At 41.1% G+C, this 21,106-nt stretch overlaps 1 protein-coding gene across 5 annotated transcripts in view; it reads right to left on the reverse strand.

Annotated features, from left to right (window-relative positions):
- Window positions 1–21,106, reverse strand: part of LOC138109580 (mucin-22-like) — a 53,894-nt gene that overhangs the window by 22,816 nt on the left and 9,972 nt on the right. For all 5 annotated transcript variants that reach the window (XM_069013242.1, XM_069013241.1, XM_069013245.1 and 2 more), the window contains exons 2-7: window positions 14,863–14,922; window positions 12,530–12,631; window positions 12,023–12,130; window positions 10,635–10,764; window positions 6,673–6,728; window positions 4,985–5,104 (exon numbers count right to left, since the gene is read on the reverse strand). In XM_069013242.1, the coding sequence (XP_068869343.1) occupies window positions 4,985–5,104; window positions 6,673–6,728; window positions 10,635–10,764; window positions 12,023–12,130; window positions 12,530–12,631; window positions 14,863–14,922 (576 nt within the window). The remainder of the gene's footprint in view (window positions 1–4,984; window positions 5,105–6,672; window positions 6,729–10,634; window positions 10,765–12,022; window positions 12,131–12,529; window positions 12,632–14,862; window positions 14,923–21,106) is intronic.

Below are 21,106 nucleotides of genomic sequence, written 5' to 3' on the forward strand. Positions count from 1 at the left end.
ACTCTTTGAAAACCAGAATGCTGCTCGTTTTCCTTCTCTCTATGACCAATTAAAACCATGGATCACTTCAGCCACTGGGGTGCAAATAACTGCTTTTGCTAATAGTACATGTGACAGGATTTTAACTGCATTTTAATCACATTCATGAAAAGTATGTTTAGGTTAAAAAGCTAAGTACTTAAAAGTCAGCAGTAAGAGCTCTTCTTGAACATACTAAATATTTGTAATGCTAAGTATCCTGAATATACCGTTACCTCACCCTGGCTTCCTAGAATGCACAGGAGACTGTTTTCCTAAGCTTTTTGTCGTCTCATCAATCCATCTGCAAATAGCAATATCACTGTGCTCAAAGAGGATCTCTGTGATAAATCATTAGGCAACATTTGTAGCATGTTTGGGCAACATTACCAACAAAACCAAGCAAAAGCTTTCAGGAAGTTAATAAATCACTTGTCAAAGGAACAACACACAGTACAGAATGCAGCAGAACACATACCTGGCATTAAGGAAACATCCAAACATGACATGATTGCTGGTTACCAGAATACTGCCTTTCCTTCAGCCTGTAAGACGTGGGATGCCATGATAAAAATACCGTGTGATCCCACAGGATGTGGTCGAACTAGCAAACTGTAAGGCCCTATGTGTGCATATTCTTGGAGAAAGGCAGAAGACTTTGTCAGCTCTTACAAATAGGTCGGTGAAGTGACTTTGAACCTTCTCTCTCAAGTCTGTGGAACTTTCCTTTGAAAGAACATTTTAACATAATTATACATTTTCCCTTGCATTCACTCTTGCAAACAAGGTGAAGCATCTTGGCTCAAAGTAAAACAAATAAATAAATAGAAAAAGCATATGAAGCCCAAGACTGACACCCAAGTTCACCCCAAAGATTTAAGGCTTGTCAAACCTGAATGCAGGTGACATAAGGTTCAGCAGACAGGAGGGGCTGCGGGACATGCTTCAGTACCCACAGGCACAACCAAAAGCCATGCAGCCCTCCTGGCCAGACCTTGCCACTTCAATAAATCTAGACAGCAGAAATTACCCCAGGTAGGAAACATGACAGCAGCCCCTGCCCTCTCTTTCTGAGCCTCTTATTTTTTAACAACTGCACACACCTACACACAATAAAACTACCAGCATCTTTCTGAAAGGTATCTCACCCAGGTTTTGCTAGAGCATGAAAAATTAAATCGGAAAATTCTCATGGCTTCCTCTCTCTCCCTGTCTCCAGTATGCAAGCAAGGCACCAATTCACCCTCTGTGCAGAGATTGCTTAATCCTGCCATGCAAACAAAGCTGGGCTTATCGGAGTGATTCAGCAGGTGCTTTCAGTTTGCATTTTCTAAATAACCATCCAGTGCCCTTTTTGGGGGGGGCCTCACATGTTGCTGTTCTCCAGAAAGAGAAGGACAGAAGGAAAAGCAGCATTTCACTGGGTAACAATTACTGTAGTTGCTCTAGCTGCCTGTACAGAGCTTGCTATGTCCTTTGGGGCTGCAAGCAAGATGCTCTGCATAAATAATCTGGGAAGATTTCCAGATTCATCATGAAAAGTGAGGTGTGCAACACTGGCTGTGCAGGTTGCCTCCTTGTGCAGTAAGGAGGACAAGGATAAAAAATTTGGCACCTGACCATGGTTTTATTTGAAATTACCTGCCTGAGTCAGTTCAGCACTGGTGAGAAGCTTGACAGATGGAGAAAGAGACCAAAAACTAAACTCTCCCTATTCTGTTCTCCAACAACTGCTACCTAAGCAGCCTGGATACCCTGCAGTTTGCTACTTCTGTTTTTTGGAGTGCAGCCATATCCAACTGTGTTCACTGGCAAAACAAACGAATAAATTTGGCTGATTACTCAGAGGGGATACCACAGTATAAATCAAAGCAAAATTAAAAACTTGAAAAAGGCTTTCTTGCCCTGACCACACCATAGACCTGTAATAGTGTTAACTGAGACTTTGCTATGTTTTCCATCTCCCAGAAACTTCTATTTTTGTGTCTCTCTCTTTGTGAAGGAGCTGAAGATATGGTGGGTAATTTTTATCTAATATCACTTTCCAGAGTTCCTACAGTTTGTGTACAGAAAGAGTCAAACCCTACTAGTCTTACTCATAAAAAATTTTCTTAGGGAGATGCCTCCTGTGAATCAAGTGAGTAGGATTTATAATTGGAGGAGTGCAATAAAGATATCAATAGATGAAGCAGGTTGATTCATCTGACAGTTTATTATAATAGATCATTTAATCTTACCACCCTGCTGAGTGAACTTAAGCTCATACTGCTTTATGGATTTTTTTTTGTTGTTTAGATCACAGAATAAAAAGCCACAATACTTGCAGTTTCTCAGATGTATTTAGACTCTAATCTCCAACTTTTCATTAATTAAACAAAAGGAGAAAATTAAATATTAGCAAAGCAGTCCTCTGTGGAGGTGGAGAAGGAGTGGGAGGTATATTACACATGACAGCCAAAGTTAAAGAAGTGCCTGTGTCAATGGTACACATGCAGGTTGCTCTCTTTGCTAAAAACAGTCCTGATTGCCCCCTCTAGCCTGGGTGAGCACTACGCAGCACCTCCTCTGTGGCTGGGGCTTTCAATCTCCTTTAATACAGCAATACCGTTCTCTGATATTCCTACAGCTTCCTACAGTTCTTTCCTCAGCTCCCCCACTCATCTCAGTCGCTCTCCAGCTCTCTGTAGCACTCCTCCCACACCCTGATCTTTTGATATGGATGATTGGAAATTTCTCTGCAAAGTGTGCTTTCTCTTTTTTCTGCATCAAGAAAGGAAACTTTCACCAAAATGGCATTTTTTTAAAAATGGAAAATGGTCTCAAAACTAAACATATTTAGCCAGCTGAATTATTTTGGTTGGGCATACCAAATAGAAATGTTCTGGTTTGGATCCATTTCACATTAATTTGTCTTCCTTTGAGCTCCCACACAGAAGATGTGGCTCAGATAGCATAGCTTGCAAGCTGAAGGTATCTCCCACGGGCTGCAGCCTTGGCACACACGCCAACCTCTACTCTGGTGAACAAAAGGCATTTAGTCCCTATATAAGCCCCTGGATGCAAAATTATGGAGACCCAGCAATAAATAATCGAATGGCAGGGAGAGAGGTGGCATTTCCTCCAGCCTCAGCACAGGATGAAACAACTGGCTTCACACTTGCATTGCTTTAAAGTTATCAGGGTGCAGCATATGGCTTCCCCTGGGCCTGAGCAATTGCACACAGGAGAAGGGATCTGTTTAGAAGGAACCAAAATATTTTTTCTTAAAGCCTTTAACACATACAGAGAATAAGGGAGCAAGGGTGGTCTGAGGCGTAACCGTTTGGGATAAGCTACCTAACACATCAGGGTGAGAAAGGGGATTTCTTGCATATACAAGCTTCAAGAAAGAAGCAAGGAGCTGGTGCTGTGAGGAGACAGGAAAGGTGATAGCGTGGAAATCCTGCTGTGGGCAGAAGTGATTTTGAAAAGGCAGTTTTATGGGAACTCAGAGCACTGGCTATGCCAATGATACCTAGACTGACTGCCCCTGGATAGATGGGTTCTTTCTGTCTCAGCCAGGCAATTATAGGTCTGGCATCTTGGGTAGTCTCTGAGCTCAAGAAGATTTATTGGTTTTACAGCAGAGTGAGCTGAGTAAGATGATGACTTTTGCAAACAGACCCCAGGAAGGTTGTAAAACTTTCTTGATGAATTTTAAATGTAAAATGTAATTGTACACACAGCATAATAGGTAATTCAATACACATGATACATAGTCAGATATGCATTACAATTTAATTTTAACCTGGAGAATTTACCTGTGTGAGAGACCTTTTAATTAAAAATGTTGTAATTTACTGTTTTATTGCAGTACACCAATGGTGAGGTTTCCATACTATGCCTGTATTTCCAAAAGACATGAAACCTAATAGGAAAGCCAAGGAACCACAGGTCACAGTATGTGCACTATGGGGAATGGGCTTATTGAAATAATTGCAAAGAATTCTCTCTGAATCAGTGGCCTTGAGTTGACTTTAACTTCCTTAAAATGCTTATAATCTTTTTCCATGCTTCTAAGCATTTCAATGCATACTGAACATATGATACTGCTCCACTTTTAAATCCAAACCTATCCTTTATGAGAAAAATCACAGTACACACACGTGCTTATCTCCCAAAAACACAATCCAGGGGTTGTAAACAGAGTCTTGTATCCCTTGGGGGATGTTAAACATTAATAGTAATAGTAGGGATATTCAAACAATGACAGCATCCTTGTTGGATTTACACACATGTAGCTAAGAGTAAGTACTAAATGAAGTGAAGGCCCAAGAGACCTAAAGAAGACCTGAACAAGTGGTTCTTCAAAACATAGGAAAGCTAAGCCAGCTAGAAGCATAACAGACGATCATTCATATGACCTGGGATCTGCATTCACCACAGGGCTTCTTAGTGAATACATACACCAAAACACACCCAGAAAAACAATAAAACCAAATTGCAGTTGGGAAGAATTAATATATTTTTGACCTTGCATGTGACCACGTTGTACTTTGAACAACATAATTTAATTGGTAATATGCATTAAATTTCTCTCCAGATTTTTTTAACAACTGCAAAAATTATAGCTACTTTCTCCTTTGTCTCCTCTGCCTTGCAGACAGAGAATTTATCTTAATGACCTCCTCTGACAGTCAATGCTACACAATGACCTCACACAGCATATATGAAGATCACTATTATCATTTGTAATTTATATCCTCCTGTAATGACACCACGTATCTCAACTGAATGTTTGGAAGTTCACCCATCACTCAACAGAACTTCAGGGCTAGATGACATGGACACAGTGTACCCTGCATGAGTAAGAAGATGTGGTCCTCATTCCAGAACAAAGCACAGCAAAAGAAGAAAAGACTCAAAATTATTTGCATCATTTTAACTGCTTGTACAGAGAGAGAAAGTGTATGTTTTTGAGACTTACCTGAGGTTCCAGAAGCAGAAGTGCTTCCTTCTGTAGAGACTGTAGAAGAAAAAGATCCCATAGTAGATGCAGCATCCAAACTCTCATTTCGTGCCAGTTGTACTCCACTTGCTTGTGTAGCTGGAAATTAGAGAGATGTTCAGCTAAGATACACTTGCATAAGCACTGTCTTAGATCCTGGGCCATTCCTCAGACAAACAGTCTGACCATCACAGAAAAGACTTAAGGTAAGAAAGCACTACATCTTCTGGTAACTGCCTCTCAAGGAACAAATCATCCCTATGGAATTGTTACCACTGGCATAGCTGAGGCATCTTCAAAGCACATTGTAGCAAGAGAAACAGCCTCATATCTGTGACAGAAGACAACCCTGAGCTCTGAATTGGGAACCTAGAATAGTTAGACAATCTTGCACCAAGAGCAACATGAGCAGAAGAGGGAAGCTCAACTTACTGCCCTCCATATTTTCCTTCATTTTAAAAATCAATCAATCAATCAAGCTTCAGTTACAACTATCACATAATGTGACACTGTATAAAGTTTAAGGGATTGCAGTTAAGCAAAGAGTTAATTATTTCATTCTGTGCTGTTAAAGCCTAGGAAATAACATATCCCTGAATATTAATGTATGAAAAACAAATTGTCTTATTTCTGCTCTCAATCAGTCAACAGGAGATCAAGGCTATTGTGTCACAAGATTTGCAGCCTAAGGTGAGGCCAAGCAACAGTGCAGGGCATAACCTGAGCCCATGGAACTGAAGGTCACTGAATGACGAGAAATAATTTAAAATATTCCAGCATTGCCCATAATTCCTACATCTATACTCAAACCTCAGAATAACAACAGGCAAGACAGTGCCTACTGAATAAAACATAGAGGTGCCCAAGAGTAACCTTATACTTCCTGTCTGATATAAATCAGAGAGGCAACTGAGCTGTAAACTATTTTCAGTGCCTCTTCATATGAATTTTAAACACTGAAACTAAAACAACTCTAAGACATGTTTTAGTCAGCGAGCAACATCACACACATGCAATATATAAATCTTGAGGAATGCTTCATCACACAATTTATCTAGAAACTGATTACCAGTCTGGCCCCCTTGAAGAACCCAAAGCTCCCTATTCTACCACCACACACCTTTAACTTGGCCCTTCCCTTCCCCTCTTGTTCATTAGATGCAGTACCTTAGAAAGGCAAGCTTCAATTTCCAGTAAGCTAAGAAAGAGTGAGTGAGAGCCACTGGAGTCAGGGGATTCATATAACTTTGGAAACTGAGAGAAGCTGGGCAGCCAGGGATGGTGTCTTTCAAGGCTGAGGCATGAAAATTATGCAAAACAAGCTTAAGTGCCTAAAACTTTCAGTGGGATTCTAGTGATGAGAAGCAGAATTTCATATCAGCTTCCTTCAGAAACTTCAGCATTGTACCCCTTCAACATGCAAGTCTGACCTGCAGTAGAGATGAGTATAAAAAGCCTCTGTACCTCATTTTTTACTAAGGTATAGTGCAAGGATCTGAGAATGTTAACAATTTCTACATTCTCTTCATGGAAGCTTTGATGAATCTTGAAAAGCAAACTTGTTCCACATTTGAGTCTTATTGTCATGGCTTCAGACTCAAATTTTATATGTCAAATTTTAATCTGAGATCAATTTTTTAAAAAGGAAAAAAACCTGAGGTACCTACCTCTCCCTACAAAATGCACAGGCTTGTAGCAGTAACAGCAACCATCTTGTGGCTCCCTTGTCATAGGTTAGTAAAGGATTGCATGGGAAAATGAAAAGTAAGTTGGAATAACAGTAGGCCTTCATGTGCAGAGACAGTCAAACACAAATATGCTTTGTGAACACTGCAAAACAATCAGGTGTGTGGGAGAGAGAAGGAGGGAGGCAGCCAGTTCCCCTGAAACCCCACAGAGGGCTGTTTTCCCATGGGGATCACTCATTCCACGCATCTTATCAGTCCTGGCAGCAACCCAGCCTCGGGTGCTCCTCTTGTGTTTAGGAGCTGTGAGAACAGATTGTTCTCAGCAACACGGGCTGTGCACTGGATATGCCTTGGCAGGGGATCGGGAGGGGAGGGATGATGGCATTTCCATTTTATTTTTTTTTTTAATTTTATTTGGGTGAGATTCTTCCAGTGACCCAGGTAGCACGAGGTATGACTTACACCTTTACCTAGGGCTTGGCATGAAGCTTATTGCATTTATTCCGTCAGACTGCAGAACAGGCAGAGTGCTCCCTGTGAAGGGGTGAAGTAGATGTGCTACAGGGCAAAAATCCGTGTGCCGGTTTTCACCACTTCCAAGACGAAAAACTCAACCTGGCGGGTACGGTTCCCTTAATTCCACTGCGAGATTAAATCCTAGCAACCAAATTCTCTGCTGACTTGTGGCTTTGAAGCAGCTTTTAAGCAGCATCCAAGCCTCATGCCTAATGCACAGCACAGGCTCTACCACCAACACATTTAGCAGATGAGACAGCTTCTGCACCAAAATCCTGTGGGAACAGAAGCATCTACACCCAGCCACTGCTCATGTATGGAATGCTGCTAGAGATCTGCCTTTCTGGTAAATCCCCTAACTCATCTCTGTGCGAGCTTTAATTTGATCTCGGCGGCAGGAGATAGCGCAAGCCCTCGCTGCGGTGTTCGCGCTCCACGCGGGAGCAGGCGGCGGGCTCTGCGCCGTGACTCCGTTCTGCCGGCCCCGCTGACACATCGCTGCGGTAATTCGTCGCGCCTCGCCTCAGCCAGCTGCAGCAGAGATTCCTGCCTGCTGCCAGGGGGAGGCCTGGCCTTGCAGAAAAGCAGCACAGCGCAGAAGGGTGGCTGCAGCTGCTGCTGCTGCTGCAAAAGCGCTCGCATCATCGGTCAATGGGTTTGTTGTCAACAGCTGATTGTGAATAAAAATGGTAAAGCAGTAGAGAGTGTAAAATAGCTGTCCACACGGGGATGATTGCTGCAGCAGCAATCTCTGGTGGTGATGCAGCTCTCCCTGCTGATACTTTGATAAGATAAATGACAGTGTGTTAACACGTATTTGGCAAAGGGATAATCAACAACAGGGAACCTGAAGCTGCTCTGCAAAGCTGCTGTCTGAGCTTCAGGAATTTCCTTACTCTCTGTGCTCTGAAAACACTTCATTCTCTTTAACCAGCTGAAATTCGACACATATCCTCACTTGATCTTAGCATGGTTTTCTACTTAACCTATGTATAATCCACATATATTATGGCATTTCCCGACAGTACTTAAAATTTTCCTTACGGTAAGCTGTTACCTAACTAGCTTTGACATTGTAAGATGCTTCAAGTAACCCTCAAATACTCTGCATATATTCTGTGCACTGCAAAGAATATAGATGTCTGTATTGTATGTGTTGATACCATTCTTGACCAATTAATCAACCAAGGAAAGACTTTTAAGGGGCCAAACGAACTCCACCCAAACCACATTAAAATACCAGCACAAAAGCTTTGTTAGATTGAAGACTAAAGCTCTTCCCTCGAGCTCGTATTTTTAGCATTAACACACATACACATTGCCCCCATAATCAGCAGCCTGAAAAGCCACTTGCATTAATGAGCGCACAAAAGCTTTGAAAAATCCCGTTGTATCAATCCCAATGACATTTTTGCCCATTCAGAGGAATGGAAATTGGCTAGGGAGGTAACCAAACAGATCTCAGTTTTAATGTTTACATCCATAGTTGATTGCATCTGCTGTCTGCAGCTTTACATTTTCTGGTAAGCAAAACCCCAAAGTATTTTAAAATACATATTTTAAAACTTGTCTCTGCATAAAATGTCTCAGCAGCCAACTATACTCAGTGTTTAACTATAGTATGAGTTAACAACCTGAGGAAAATTGATCAATACCTGTTAGTATAATGCTTTTCTGGTAGCATTCCTGAAGTAAAACTTCCTTTTCAATTACCAGTAGTTTGATTAAAAAAAAAAAAAAATCCTCCACTGTTTCCCTTTGTCACTATTTAATAGTTAATATACCATTGCACCATAATGTATCATTATCCAGGAGAGTGGCATGACATCACTCAGAAACACAACAGTCAAAAATCCACTCTTATTTGTCACTTAACACCTCGAGTACTGATCTTATATAAGACGCTTGCTCCATATCCAAGGGAGGAACAACAGAAATTTTTGTTGCATTTCATTTCTTATTCCCTTTGATAACTTCAAGTGTCCCAGGATATGAAATCCTGATTGCAGATGCAATTTTCTGTGGTGTGACACCATATAAACTCTTGTTTCAAGGGCCTGAACCACACAAGTGAGGTCACTGACTAAATGCGAACTCTTGGATTTGACACCTTATATTGATAAATGAAAGGCTAAGGAGACCAGTCTAATGTTGGCTTTTAATACAATAAACAGGGCAGGAAGGCAAGAAGGAGAGATTGTACTTGTGGCCTGCAGAGGAAAAGAACACTGAAGTCTTAAAAGAAAATGAAGGACAAAGATGTTTGCATTATTTCAGTGTATGGAGCACTGGGGGCTTTTCCTGCATCTATAATAAAAGGTGACAGCAGCCACAGAAATTGCAGCAGAGACAGGAAGCCCTGTCAAATCTTAGTTGTGTGAATCTAATCACTTGCTGAAGCTTTTAGCAGGGATTGAAGCAGAGAAAGGGATGACTTCCATTACAAAACAACAGAGGTGCCTGCTTTTTACTAAAAATCAGATGTAGCAAAAGTAAATTTTGAAGTGTCATAAAGGCACCACCAATTTCTGCCTCAGTTTCATACAGCCAGTGCAAAAAGGGGGAGAAATGAGTGCTAGTGAAAAAGAGAGCAGCCAGCTTTCCTCTCCTGTCCATTTTGAGAGCAGGAGTCTTGCTGTGCCTGCACTGGCTTCAGGGAGCACTGCTCCCCCAGCCTGGTGCTGCTGCCAGGGATGCCGGCAGGGGCTGGGAGGATGCAGGGAAGCCAGGGACACCCCTGCTGTGCCCATGCAGGGGGTGGAAACGCAGGGATAGCTGTAGCCAGCAGCCCGATGGTGGCTGAGGGGCCTGAGGGTTTTCTGCAAGGCCAGTCACACACACACAGCCCCTGTGCCATGCCCTGTCCCAACACCAACACCTTGTGCCCCATCCCACTCCTCTGTGCTGAAGCCAAAGCTATGATTTTCTTGAAATGTAGACCAGAATTTTGTCTTAAAAACCCACTAAGATTGGTTTTCACATACAGATATTTCCAAGGACTACTTTTGCATTAAAAGATGATACACGTTGTTTTAACGTAGGGCATTTCCGATGTCCGGGACACACTGTCCCAGTTTTCCTTCTTACTAAGGGGATTGAGAGACAGGTAAGCCCTGGTTTTAGGTTAATTTACCAAGCATTTTTTTATCAAGTTGGTGGTAGAGGGTGCTTAGCTTAAATGAGGAGTTTTAAAACCAAATCACAACACAAACAGCTAGGGACTGAACTCTAGCTGATGGGAAGAGAATGCAAGAGGAGTGGAGAGGAAGCACATTGCTGAAAGCTTCTTGCCCAGGCCCATCACACCTCCAGCCCCGCTGTACCCCGAGCACCAGTTTTTCAGTGCAGAGCAGTGGCTGGAGCTAAGCTGCACTGGCAGGCATGCCTTTCCTCATTAGCTTTCCTTCCCCTGCCGGGAGCTCTACCTGTCACCAAGGTTTAGTTCCAGGTGGCTGTGCTGCTCCGGTACCCACAAGCCAGGAACCTCTGCCAAGCTGAAAGGACCAGGAATCACATCCGTAATGCAACGTGCCATGCTGTGGGCTTCTGACAGGCCTGCAGTGTCACAAAGGCAAGCTTTAAGAGATTCTTTGGGGCCTTTGGTATCACTTTGAGCAGCTTGTGCGCTGGCCAGGCTGTATGTATTCTGTGACTCATTGACACCAGCATTTAAAAACCAAGCCAAAACCCCAAAGGTTTTGGGCTGACAGTCAGACCACTCCTTACACAATGCACAGCAGGAAAGCTGCATCAGTAGAAAATGAAACCACAAAGCAAAAGGGGAATAGTTCTCCAGGCAGCTTAGCAGGCTTGGGTCCATGAAGGGTGGCTTTAAAGGAAAATTTGCACAAAGAAAGCATGCAGACTGCTTCACAGGAGTCCCTTTTTAGGCAAATTAGCCAAGGGAAGAGAAGTCACATTCTAATAATTTGTCACAGTTCAGTATGCTATAAAGATCAATTCTGAGTGCATTGGTGTACCACTGACTACCAAGATAAATATCTGGAGTATTTAACTTTTTAGTTAATTAAATATTAAAAAAATGAGTGTTTCAAAGCTCTGGTTCATCAAAAGACTGGAGCAAACATTTACAGTGCACATCACAGACAAACAAGGGAGACTGAATTTCATCTTAAGTTTACGAAGGTTCTTTTGGATGTTATTATACTTTTTTAAATTAACCCAACTACTTTGCTGGGTATGTGGGTTTGATTTTTTTCTTTGGTTGGGTTTTTGTTTGGGTTTTTTGTGGGTTTTTGTTTATTTATTTGGGGGTTTTGTTTATTTGTTTTTGTGGGGTTTTTATTTCTTTTTTTTATAAAATCCGATCTGATATTCCAGGCCAACACACATGGTATTTTGAAGATTTATGGGAAATAAAAGTATCTTATAAAAGTTTCTTATAAAAGTAAGAGACAAGGGGGTGTTGTTCTGACACCATTCTGATCACAAAGAATAATTTTTTTTGACTAAATGTTTATTGGAAAAAAATCCCAAACAAAGCAGAAAGTAAAAAATTAAAACTGTTCCAAATACATCTCTCCCAATTATGGGAGATTAAAATCCAGTGTAATGGCTTCAGATCACCTCCATTACAAATTAAAGGTGTAACTTTCTTTGTGGGGGATTCTAGGGCAAGATTCATTAAAGATATATAATATGGTAGGATGAATAGCTCTGCTTCCCCAAATCACCAAATCCAAATCACCAACCACCAAGATACTCTCTTTTTGACCTCCTTTTACTGTTTCGCAGATCTACAGAAATGTAGCATAGAATGAATCAGAAATGGCTCAATGAAATCATCACTTACTGTTTGTTGTGCTGAAACTTGTATTTGCTGCAGAAGTCACCTCTGGTGATTGTGTTGTTGTACCTTGTGTTGCTTGTTTTGTAGCACCAGTTGAAGAAGGCATGGGTCCTAACATAGGAAAGACATTCAATTTATTTCCTCAATTTTGTAAACACACATAAAACACACCTAACTGCCCTGCTTGCAGCCTGATTTTAAATTATCAAAATGATATTTAATTTAAATTCAAGAATAACAGGGGCAGGGTCCCCCTCACTGCAGAAAAAGCCACTCCCTGTCCCATAGGTGGGTCATCCCACTGAAGACAAGCCTGTGATAATGCAGTTAGAAGGCGTAGCTTGGAGCTTCCTTTAAGACTGACCAAACGGAAGCTCCTGCACACATCTGCAAGGTTTCACCAAAGAGTTCACTCTCTGTAAAACAAATTCCCAAACCAAGAGACACTCCTGCTTAATTTCCTCAATGATCACTAGAACAGCATCAGTTAACTTGGAGATTTTCACTTACTGCTTGTGATGGTTTCATTTTCAGCTCTGATTGAAGCTGTTGCCAGCACTGACCCTGCCAATGATGCTGCCTGTGAAGCTGTCGTATTCACAGGAACTGGTACTGCAAGAAAGGCATTCACATCATTATTGATTTATTTTATCATGCCTAAAACAAAATCACATTCCTCTAGCTGTGTTCTCTTAACAAGGCAGTGAATTCCTGTTTAAAGGCTGGCCCTTACAGAGCTTTGTTACCCACATATTTTGAAAGACGTTGAAAGGGTTGATTTCAGGGGGAGGTTTGGCCTGTGAACTGTAGCCACTGTACCTTCCAGCCAGCCCCTAAAGGAGAGGCACATGACCTTTGGGGGTTATATAGAGGTGCTTGGTGTGACTTCCAAGGGAAGAAGTGAGGGGAAAGGAGCCGGGTGTGGATGGATGGGTTCACTGTGCTGCTGCACTACCCCTCTGAGCAGCACTTTGCTGCATACCTGTTTAGCAGGAGAAGGGATGTAAAATCTCCATGAAGAAGTGTGAGTGACATGTGGGAATACAGCTTATAGATCCCAGGTAAAGAGATGAAGGGGAACAGACTCCACTAGTGTTTGGGCAATTTTTTCCTGTGCTTGCCCACCCTGAGACACATTTGAGTCTTTTTCATTGGCCAGCTTTCCTAGACCTTCTTCCTCTGCACTCAGATTTCTGGGGAAAAAGGAGCACCCAGCAGGCCTTCCTCTTCGGAGTACAGTAAAGCTTAGGACATTGTGGGTGATATGAATAGTATTCTCTAGTAAATTATATTCCTTGGGGTGAACTCGGTGCCCTTTGTATGGTGGCTCCTGTTTCTCTCTTCGAGAGAAGTGAGACTTGGAGGAGGGGAAAGGGCTCCTGCAGGCAGCAGGGATCCCTTTCCAGACACTGCTGGTATGGACAGATGGGAGCAGAGTTGCCCAAACATCACTAAAGCAATAGCAAGGTTTAAATCACCTTGTCTTGCTGTGTATGGATGGCATCCTGCAGGTCCCATGTACCCCTGGCACTTGCTCAAAGGAATGGACTTACCAAATTACAGCCAGGGAATCTGGACTAAAAAACCCCATAACAAATCAATTTAAGAGTTGAGTTTTCAATTCTGTAATCTAAGGCAAACAGGAAGTGCTACTGTCAGCTACAGAGGCTCATGTAAATACCTGACAACCAGTACCTCTACCTACCTTTTACCTCTTCTAGCGTTTTTAATGGATGGCATACATAAAGGAACAGGAATAAAGCATTACATGTAATTTTCTCTCATGTGACTTAAGTACTTCTAAATGCAACGTTCACACTGGAACTTTTAAAATATAACTCATACTCCCTTTCTCTGCTCTCAGTTTTCTGGCTGTTTACCTAGAATAGCAATGCCTCAAGGAATGGCCCCCCTTGTTCCACACTCACAAATTGCTTTAATCTCATATTGGGTTTCTAATGCTTTTCTCATAGTGGCATAAATACCAACACTGCTTTCCCTTCCATGGAAAAAAGCTGCAATAAAAATTTCAGTGAAACATTCAAAGAGCTAATTCACTGTGAGGTGTTGGGCCTTTATGAAGTGTCTTTTAAACAGACATAAACATCAGGGTTTTCGAGAACTCCATGAAAGAACTGCAACACAATTTGAATAGATCTAAATCTTCTGCTGTAACAAACATAATACATGCATATTTCACCTGGTTGCATCTTATCCACCTCCATTACTAGCACTTCAAGTGTATACTTCATAATCTCAGTGCTTTCAGCCCCACAGCAGACTCATATAAAAAATAGAATACTGTGTCCATGTTTTCTTCTCTCACACGTATAACTTCTTGGATGCAGCAGTCTTCAACATTCAGACTAATAAAGGAGTTCACATGATTGAAATGTGGTCAATATTGATTTTTCATACATTTTCATAACAAAGCTGCACAATAAAGAGAATTGAATGTGACAGTCGAAGTTGTAGACCAGAAACACAGATTTTTAATGTCTGAAACAAGTATTTTCTCTGTTAAGTCTTCTTGAACTGGCAGTCTTTGGTAATTTATTACTCTCTGGTCTCATTTGAACCACTCCTTGAGAGCTTAGGAACTCACAGAATCTTTTTCACCTGAAACAAAAAGTATAGCCTGCTTAAATTAACTGGCTCTTACTAAGATACTTCAATCCTTCACTTGCAACAGAGTTTTATAAGAGACTCGGGGAAATACATTGCTCTACAATCATCCTGTAAGAAATAATTCACCTGATTTTGCCCAGAAGCTGGAAAAGCTGAAAGCTAGAAAGACAACAGGATCTTCAGAACACCAGATAACAGCAAATTGGAGCTCTTACCAGCTGTTGATTTTACTGCAGAAGTGCTTTCACTGACAGTAGTGGTTTGATTGCCATCTTCTGAAAGAAACACAGAAAGAATCACGTCACTTCTGCACATTCCAGACCTATTCAGCACGACAAAGTCATAATAGCAGAGAGCAGCAAGGACCTTCCTGGAAAATCAAGTTCAGAAGCTTATTAGCAGAAGCAACCAAATCATGTAACTGCTACCAACCTTTTCAAGCTGTATCCTAAATCCCTTCATTTTGCCCTGACTGCTGTAATGGGGAGCATCTGCTGCTGCCTCCCACCTCGGACTACAGTGCTGTTTTCCCACTGGTGTCTCCCAGACTTGTTGGTAGGGGGGAGATGGAGCAAATTAAAGGTTTTTTTGCTCTCTCCTCCTCTCCTTGAGTACAACCACAGCTGCTCTGAGTCCTCAGGGTGGAGGATTAACTAAAATAACTGGCCACTGGAGTAAGGAGCTCTTCTCCTGTCTTGAAGTAACAAGATTGTACTTGCTCCCTGGCTAGTATAAGCACTTCAGGAAGGCTTTTCAGCATCACCCTGATCCCTAAATGTGAGAGGAAGAGGAGAATTCACAGAATATGGCTTGAGAAGCACCACATTGAGTAATGACTGATGTTCTCCATTGTCCTCAATGCAGTGCTCCAGCTATTGGGATTTTACTGCCATAAACGATGCCAGTCTTAAAAGGTCATTAGTAGGTGCCTCTTCAATCTTACAAAACAAATAAATCATCCAAAAAAGAAACTTCAACAAACAAAAAGTAAAATAATTTTTGTCTCTTCATACTGTGTTGAAAGGTTCTAACAGCATAACTCAACAAGTGTTTTGGCTTCAAGCAAGATTTTCAGTCTTATTGCTAGGATGTTCATATTTTTCTACTAAAAGAAGTTGGGGGTGTTGAAGGGGGTGAAAAAGCTACACTGACTCAGAAAACAGGCATTTCTCAACCATTTTAGATGGCTGTGAGACAAGTACAGGTACATTTGTGGAGGAATAGATCAGCTCTGTAACTGAATGGGAGAGGAAAATGGCACCGGCTAATCCGCATGTGCTGTCAGATTTGAAGCATGACATCCTGTCAGGCTGCATTAGCATGCTGTAATACAGACATGCTAAACTGACTCAGGACAGCATGTCAGTATTCTTGTGTGACTCCATTCATGGTAATATCTGCTGGCATTCTCTCTTTTTTTGGCTACAGGGCAGAACAGTCAGTTTTGTTCCCTTTGCTCAGTGTACTGCGCTCCGATTAACATTTCACAAGCATCACCCGAAGCCTGCAAGAGTCACAGATCTAACCTGGAAAAAAAAATAATACACAATACAATTGCAGGGGCTCTGCAGAAATGTATTAAGGTTTAACCAAATGAGCCCTTACAACTCCTCTCCAAGCAGTGTGTTATCAGCCCTCTTGGCACCTGCCTGTGTGCAATAGATCTCAGCCCTTTCCCAGTGAGTCTTACTTTCTTGGCATCTTTTCTAGGTATGCTGCTGCCTTCATAATGCCTTGTCACAGCACATGCTGGCCCAGTTTGATATGGGCATATCCTATATAAAATTAAATGAGTCCCCTATGGGCCTGCTGCTGCCCCAGCTCTACTCCCCAGAACACAGTCACACCATGCACAGACTCGTGCACACTGCATTTAAAATACAGGTTTTCCTGCCATTTAGTTACCCAGTCACAGTAATGCTTCATAGCCCACACTTGAAATACTTGGAAAACAAATTTTATCCAGAGAGACCTAAAGGCAATCTTGTTTCCCTAAACAGTGAACATTTTTCCATCTCTTCATTCTCATTACATGCTGCTGACAAAGCTCCTGTAATCCCCCACACCACAAGGCCACAGCAGTAGAACAGAATGTTTTTTCAACAGTGCCTACATTTCATATGGTTTTGTTTTAACGTACCTCAGTAGCTACCATGTCTGTAATGCCAGCTAAATGTACCAGCTGGCCAATCAGCTCGTTCCCAAACTCACTCTCCCCAAAACTCTTCCTCTAACTCAGCACGACTTTGTAGAAAGCTCATTGCAATATTTAGATTATTCATCCTTTAAAGGTGTTCCATTTAATAACCATGTTGATAGGCCAAGGTTTCCTTAAAACTAAAAAAATGTGAATATAAGTCACAGTTTTATTATGACTCACTATTGGTTGATTTTATCACAGGTTAGAGATAAACGAAGGTAAATTCAATTAACAGAGTACAATAGAGTTTTATGAATTAATTTTTTTCTTGAAATGGTGCATAATTAAGTATACTTTAAAAATAAGTTGAGAGCAACATATAAGAATGTTTAAAACTTGACAGGATGGGGGGGGGAACTGTTTGATTAAAAGAAATGATAGAACTGGTGGCTTACTATGCTCTTATTTGCAATGTTAAATTGTAACTAAGGAGAATCCTATGGGGGATAAAAGCAAGAGATTAAAAATGATAGAGAAAATAATTTTCATCCATTAGAGACTGCTGATAGACAAAGAAAAGGACAGAAATCTTCATTTTTCTGCTCATGTCAGGTCGGCTGCAGCCTCAGATGATGGACAACTAAGTAAAGTTACAACTGCATGTTTTTTTAGCAAATTTGAATGCAGTGATCCCTTTGATATGAGAGCACCTTGATGTACTCTGATGTAGGAGTAGCCAAATTTACCCAGCAATTGCTCCCACACAGAAACCACTGCTATTTGCTGTGTTTGCTGGCAATAAACCCAGCTAAAAAAGCACAGATAACCTGTGCAAGCAGCACCCTTGAGTCTGGAGAATGCACATGGAGATAAAAGGTTCTCCGACACTACGCTGGGCTAAGCAAAGGAGGGATGATGGTGGTGGTAACATCCAAAAAGAAAAAAAAGAACAAACCATGTCTTAAAACAGATAATAAGGCAAGAAGAAATACAAACCAGGAGAAACGTAAAAGGAGAGGAAGAAAAGAAGGGAAGGGCAGAAAGGCCTAGAGACAGTAAGACGGTCAGGGTGGCAGGGAAAAATAAGGAGGAATTAAGAAGAGATCCAAGAACATGTGACACATGGCCACAAAACCAAACTAAAAAGAGAGTAACTGTTGTGATTTGTTTGGTTTTTTTTCTCGTTTAGTTTCACAGAATTTCCATTTATTGTCTTTTCTAGCTTTGATTTAAATGGCGTATTTGTTCTAAAATGAAAGCGACACTACATTCATTGGTCTTTAGATTTTGAAATGGATGAACTGAAATACTGAACTTACCTTCTGCTATTAAATTCAGAAGGAGTCCCTGAATTTAGACAGGACTGACCAATAGGCACAGTTGTCCTAAAACTACAGCTTTTGATGTAGGCTTTAGTCTCTAAGATCTGAGCTTAGAGTTCTCACAACCTCTTATCTCTCTCTCTTATTATTTTTACTTTTACACTGGAGAGATAAACAGGTTCTGACCTCGTATTAATTAGATGCCTGTTATTGCTATAATCAGGACAGGAAAAAAAAAAGGAATGACTGCATGTTATTATATCAGTAGTTCTGTTTATACCCTACAGGACACCACAGCGCACAAACTACAAAGTTTAAAACACCACATGAAACAGATAACAAAAACTGAATGCCAAAGCAAAGATATTTTTGAAGATTAGTAGATTGTTCAAAGTATATATTGATTCTATTCATTACATGAATTACTGAATTTAAGTGCTGTCTGGTTTGGCATCAATATTTAACTTTGAAGAGAAATTATTTTTATGGGAAAGTCACTATTGTTACAGATAACAAGTGGAATGGCCTGTTTGACATTTCTTTCACTTGACAGTGCACTAGATAGACAAAACTGTGTGATTAAAATCCTTCCATTCAGATGAAATACTTAGTCCAGCTTCAGAATGTTGTTAAGAAGTGTATGGATTCCTGGAGGTGGGAAGTTACTGGAGAACTATAAAAATCACCAAGAGTCTAGAGAAAAATGACCTCTCACGAAAGACTGCAAAAATTGCATTTGTTCAGCCTAGAGAGGAAAGGATCAGTGGAAGGCACAACAGCAGTAGGTGAGGAGCTGCAGCCAAGACAAAGGAATAAACTTATGTCCACTGAAGTTTTGAATGAGAAGTAATGGACAAGGGAAATTTGGACTGTAAACTCTACAGGTATTCCAGTGCCTGTGTCAAACTATTGGCATAACAGCCAGAAGCTGGTGTTTTAACCATTTTGCTGATGAGGATATAATATATTCCCACTCAAAACCTGACCAATGCTCTACAGGCTGTAGCTGGGAACAATTACCAAAGACATGTCCTAAGGAAACCTGTACATGATAATTCCTTGCTTCAAGGTTATAAAGCAGAATCTACAGGTGTTGATATTATGTTTGTTTATTATATATTATCATAGAATCACAGAATGGTTTGGGTGGGAAGGGACCTTAAAGATCATCTCGTTCCAATCTCCCTGCTGTTGGCAGGGACACCTTCCACTAGACCAGTTTGCTCAGAGCTCCATCCAGTCTGGTCTTGAACACTTCCAGGGATGAAGCATCCACAGCTTCCCTAGGCAACCTGTTCCAGTGCCTCACCACCCTGACTAATTCTGCCCTAATTCTAGTAAAAAATTTATTCCTAATACGTAATCTAAACCTACTCTCTTTCAGGATGTTATATTATGGTTGTTTGTGTGACCCTGGGCCTTTGCAACTACATACAAGTCATGGAGAAGTCAAAATTTTTTCAATTTCTGTTTTTCCACACCATCAGAAATAGGGATCACTTTCTAGTCCATGATAATTCTGCTAGCCCTCATGACCATGAAAGAGCCTCTGTAACCACTGTTCCAGCAGTACCCATGTAAAGACTGTATAGTTCATAAAAAACAAAATTGTCCTTTTTCAAGAAAGTGATAGCTGTCCTTTTAAGAAAATCTGGTACAGATCTGGGAACTCAAAGTTCCCAAGAAATAGCTGCTGCCTGACAATGTACACAACTTGTTTACTCTTACCTTTGAGCTCTGTTTTCCGGTACATTTTTTCTTTCATTTAATGCTGCTTCATTTTTACGTTCTCTTACCTGATCTTTCCCCAGGCCCAGTACAGTCCTTGCACTTCTCTTATTTCTGTTTTCACTACTCATTTGTCTTTCTTTCCACTTCATGACCCTTTACCCTAAACCCTGAGATAATTTTTTTAATTTTGTAATGCATTTTTGTGTAAATGTTCATACATTATCTAAAGAACAAAAATACAGATGTACTGTTAGAAGAGATTTAAGTGCAATTTTAACAGTGTTGTTTGAAACCACCAACTCCTTTCTTGCTATTTGAAGATCACAAATAAAAAATCTATTAGTGAAACACTCCAGAGATAAATTTTTTTTAAAAAAGGAATACCACCCCACTCCCCCCGATATTTTCTTCTGGAAGAATTAATTTTATAGAAGTAATACTGTTTCTAATGCATTTAATCCTTAAGGACTCACACTTCAGATTTTCCCTCTATAGTCACATCAACTAGATTTTAAATGGGAATCAAGGTTCTGATGTAATCCTGTAAATGGCCAAAGCTGATAACAGTGTGTAGTGAAGGATATTAAATTAAACAAAGCCATTTGAAAACTTCATTAATTTGAAGCAAACTCAAAAAAACCCCACAACACTCATGTTTTCAGATCTCTTTAGTATGCAAAGCAATACTCACAGTGTGGCACGCCTCACGCACACGTTCAGATGTGCCTGTAACAGGACTTGCACACAACCACTCAGGCTGTGACTGCACCTGGTGAAAGGAAAGCTGTGTTCCCAGCAACAGCCCCATGCTGGGTCACTGCCACTTCGCTGTCGTCAAGAGCCAGAACTGCAGTGTTTTTCCAACCTGGCCTCACAATGGTTTTGCACTGCTGCAAAAGCTCTTAACGCAGCCTCCTGCAACGTAAGCCGTTTTCCACCTCGGGATTTTATCTGCTGTGAATATCTTACATTAGCAGCTGGAGGGACAAAGCAGACCATGAACAAAGTTACACTGGCCATGGTTAAGGTGAACGCCTGTGAGATGTATTTAAATACTATAGGCAATGATAAAAATGATAAGGCAGGGAGAAAGGCCACATCCTTTGCTGCCTGATGCCAATCAGCTGAAAGCCTGTGATTCCTGCTGCCGAGGGAGGTGGGAAACCACCTCCAGTTTGCCAAGCTGCTACCTTCCTTTCAGTCACGTCTCTCTTCAGGAACAAACCAAAAACACATTATGAAAATCCTACATGTGGAGATCTTACA

Source organism: Aphelocoma coerulescens, chromosome 4 (genome assembly GCF_041296385.1).
Source record: "Aphelocoma coerulescens isolate FSJ_1873_10779 chromosome 4, UR_Acoe_1.0, whole genome shotgun sequence".
Taxonomy (NCBI): Eukaryota; Metazoa; Chordata; class Aves; order Passeriformes; family Corvidae; genus Aphelocoma; species Aphelocoma coerulescens.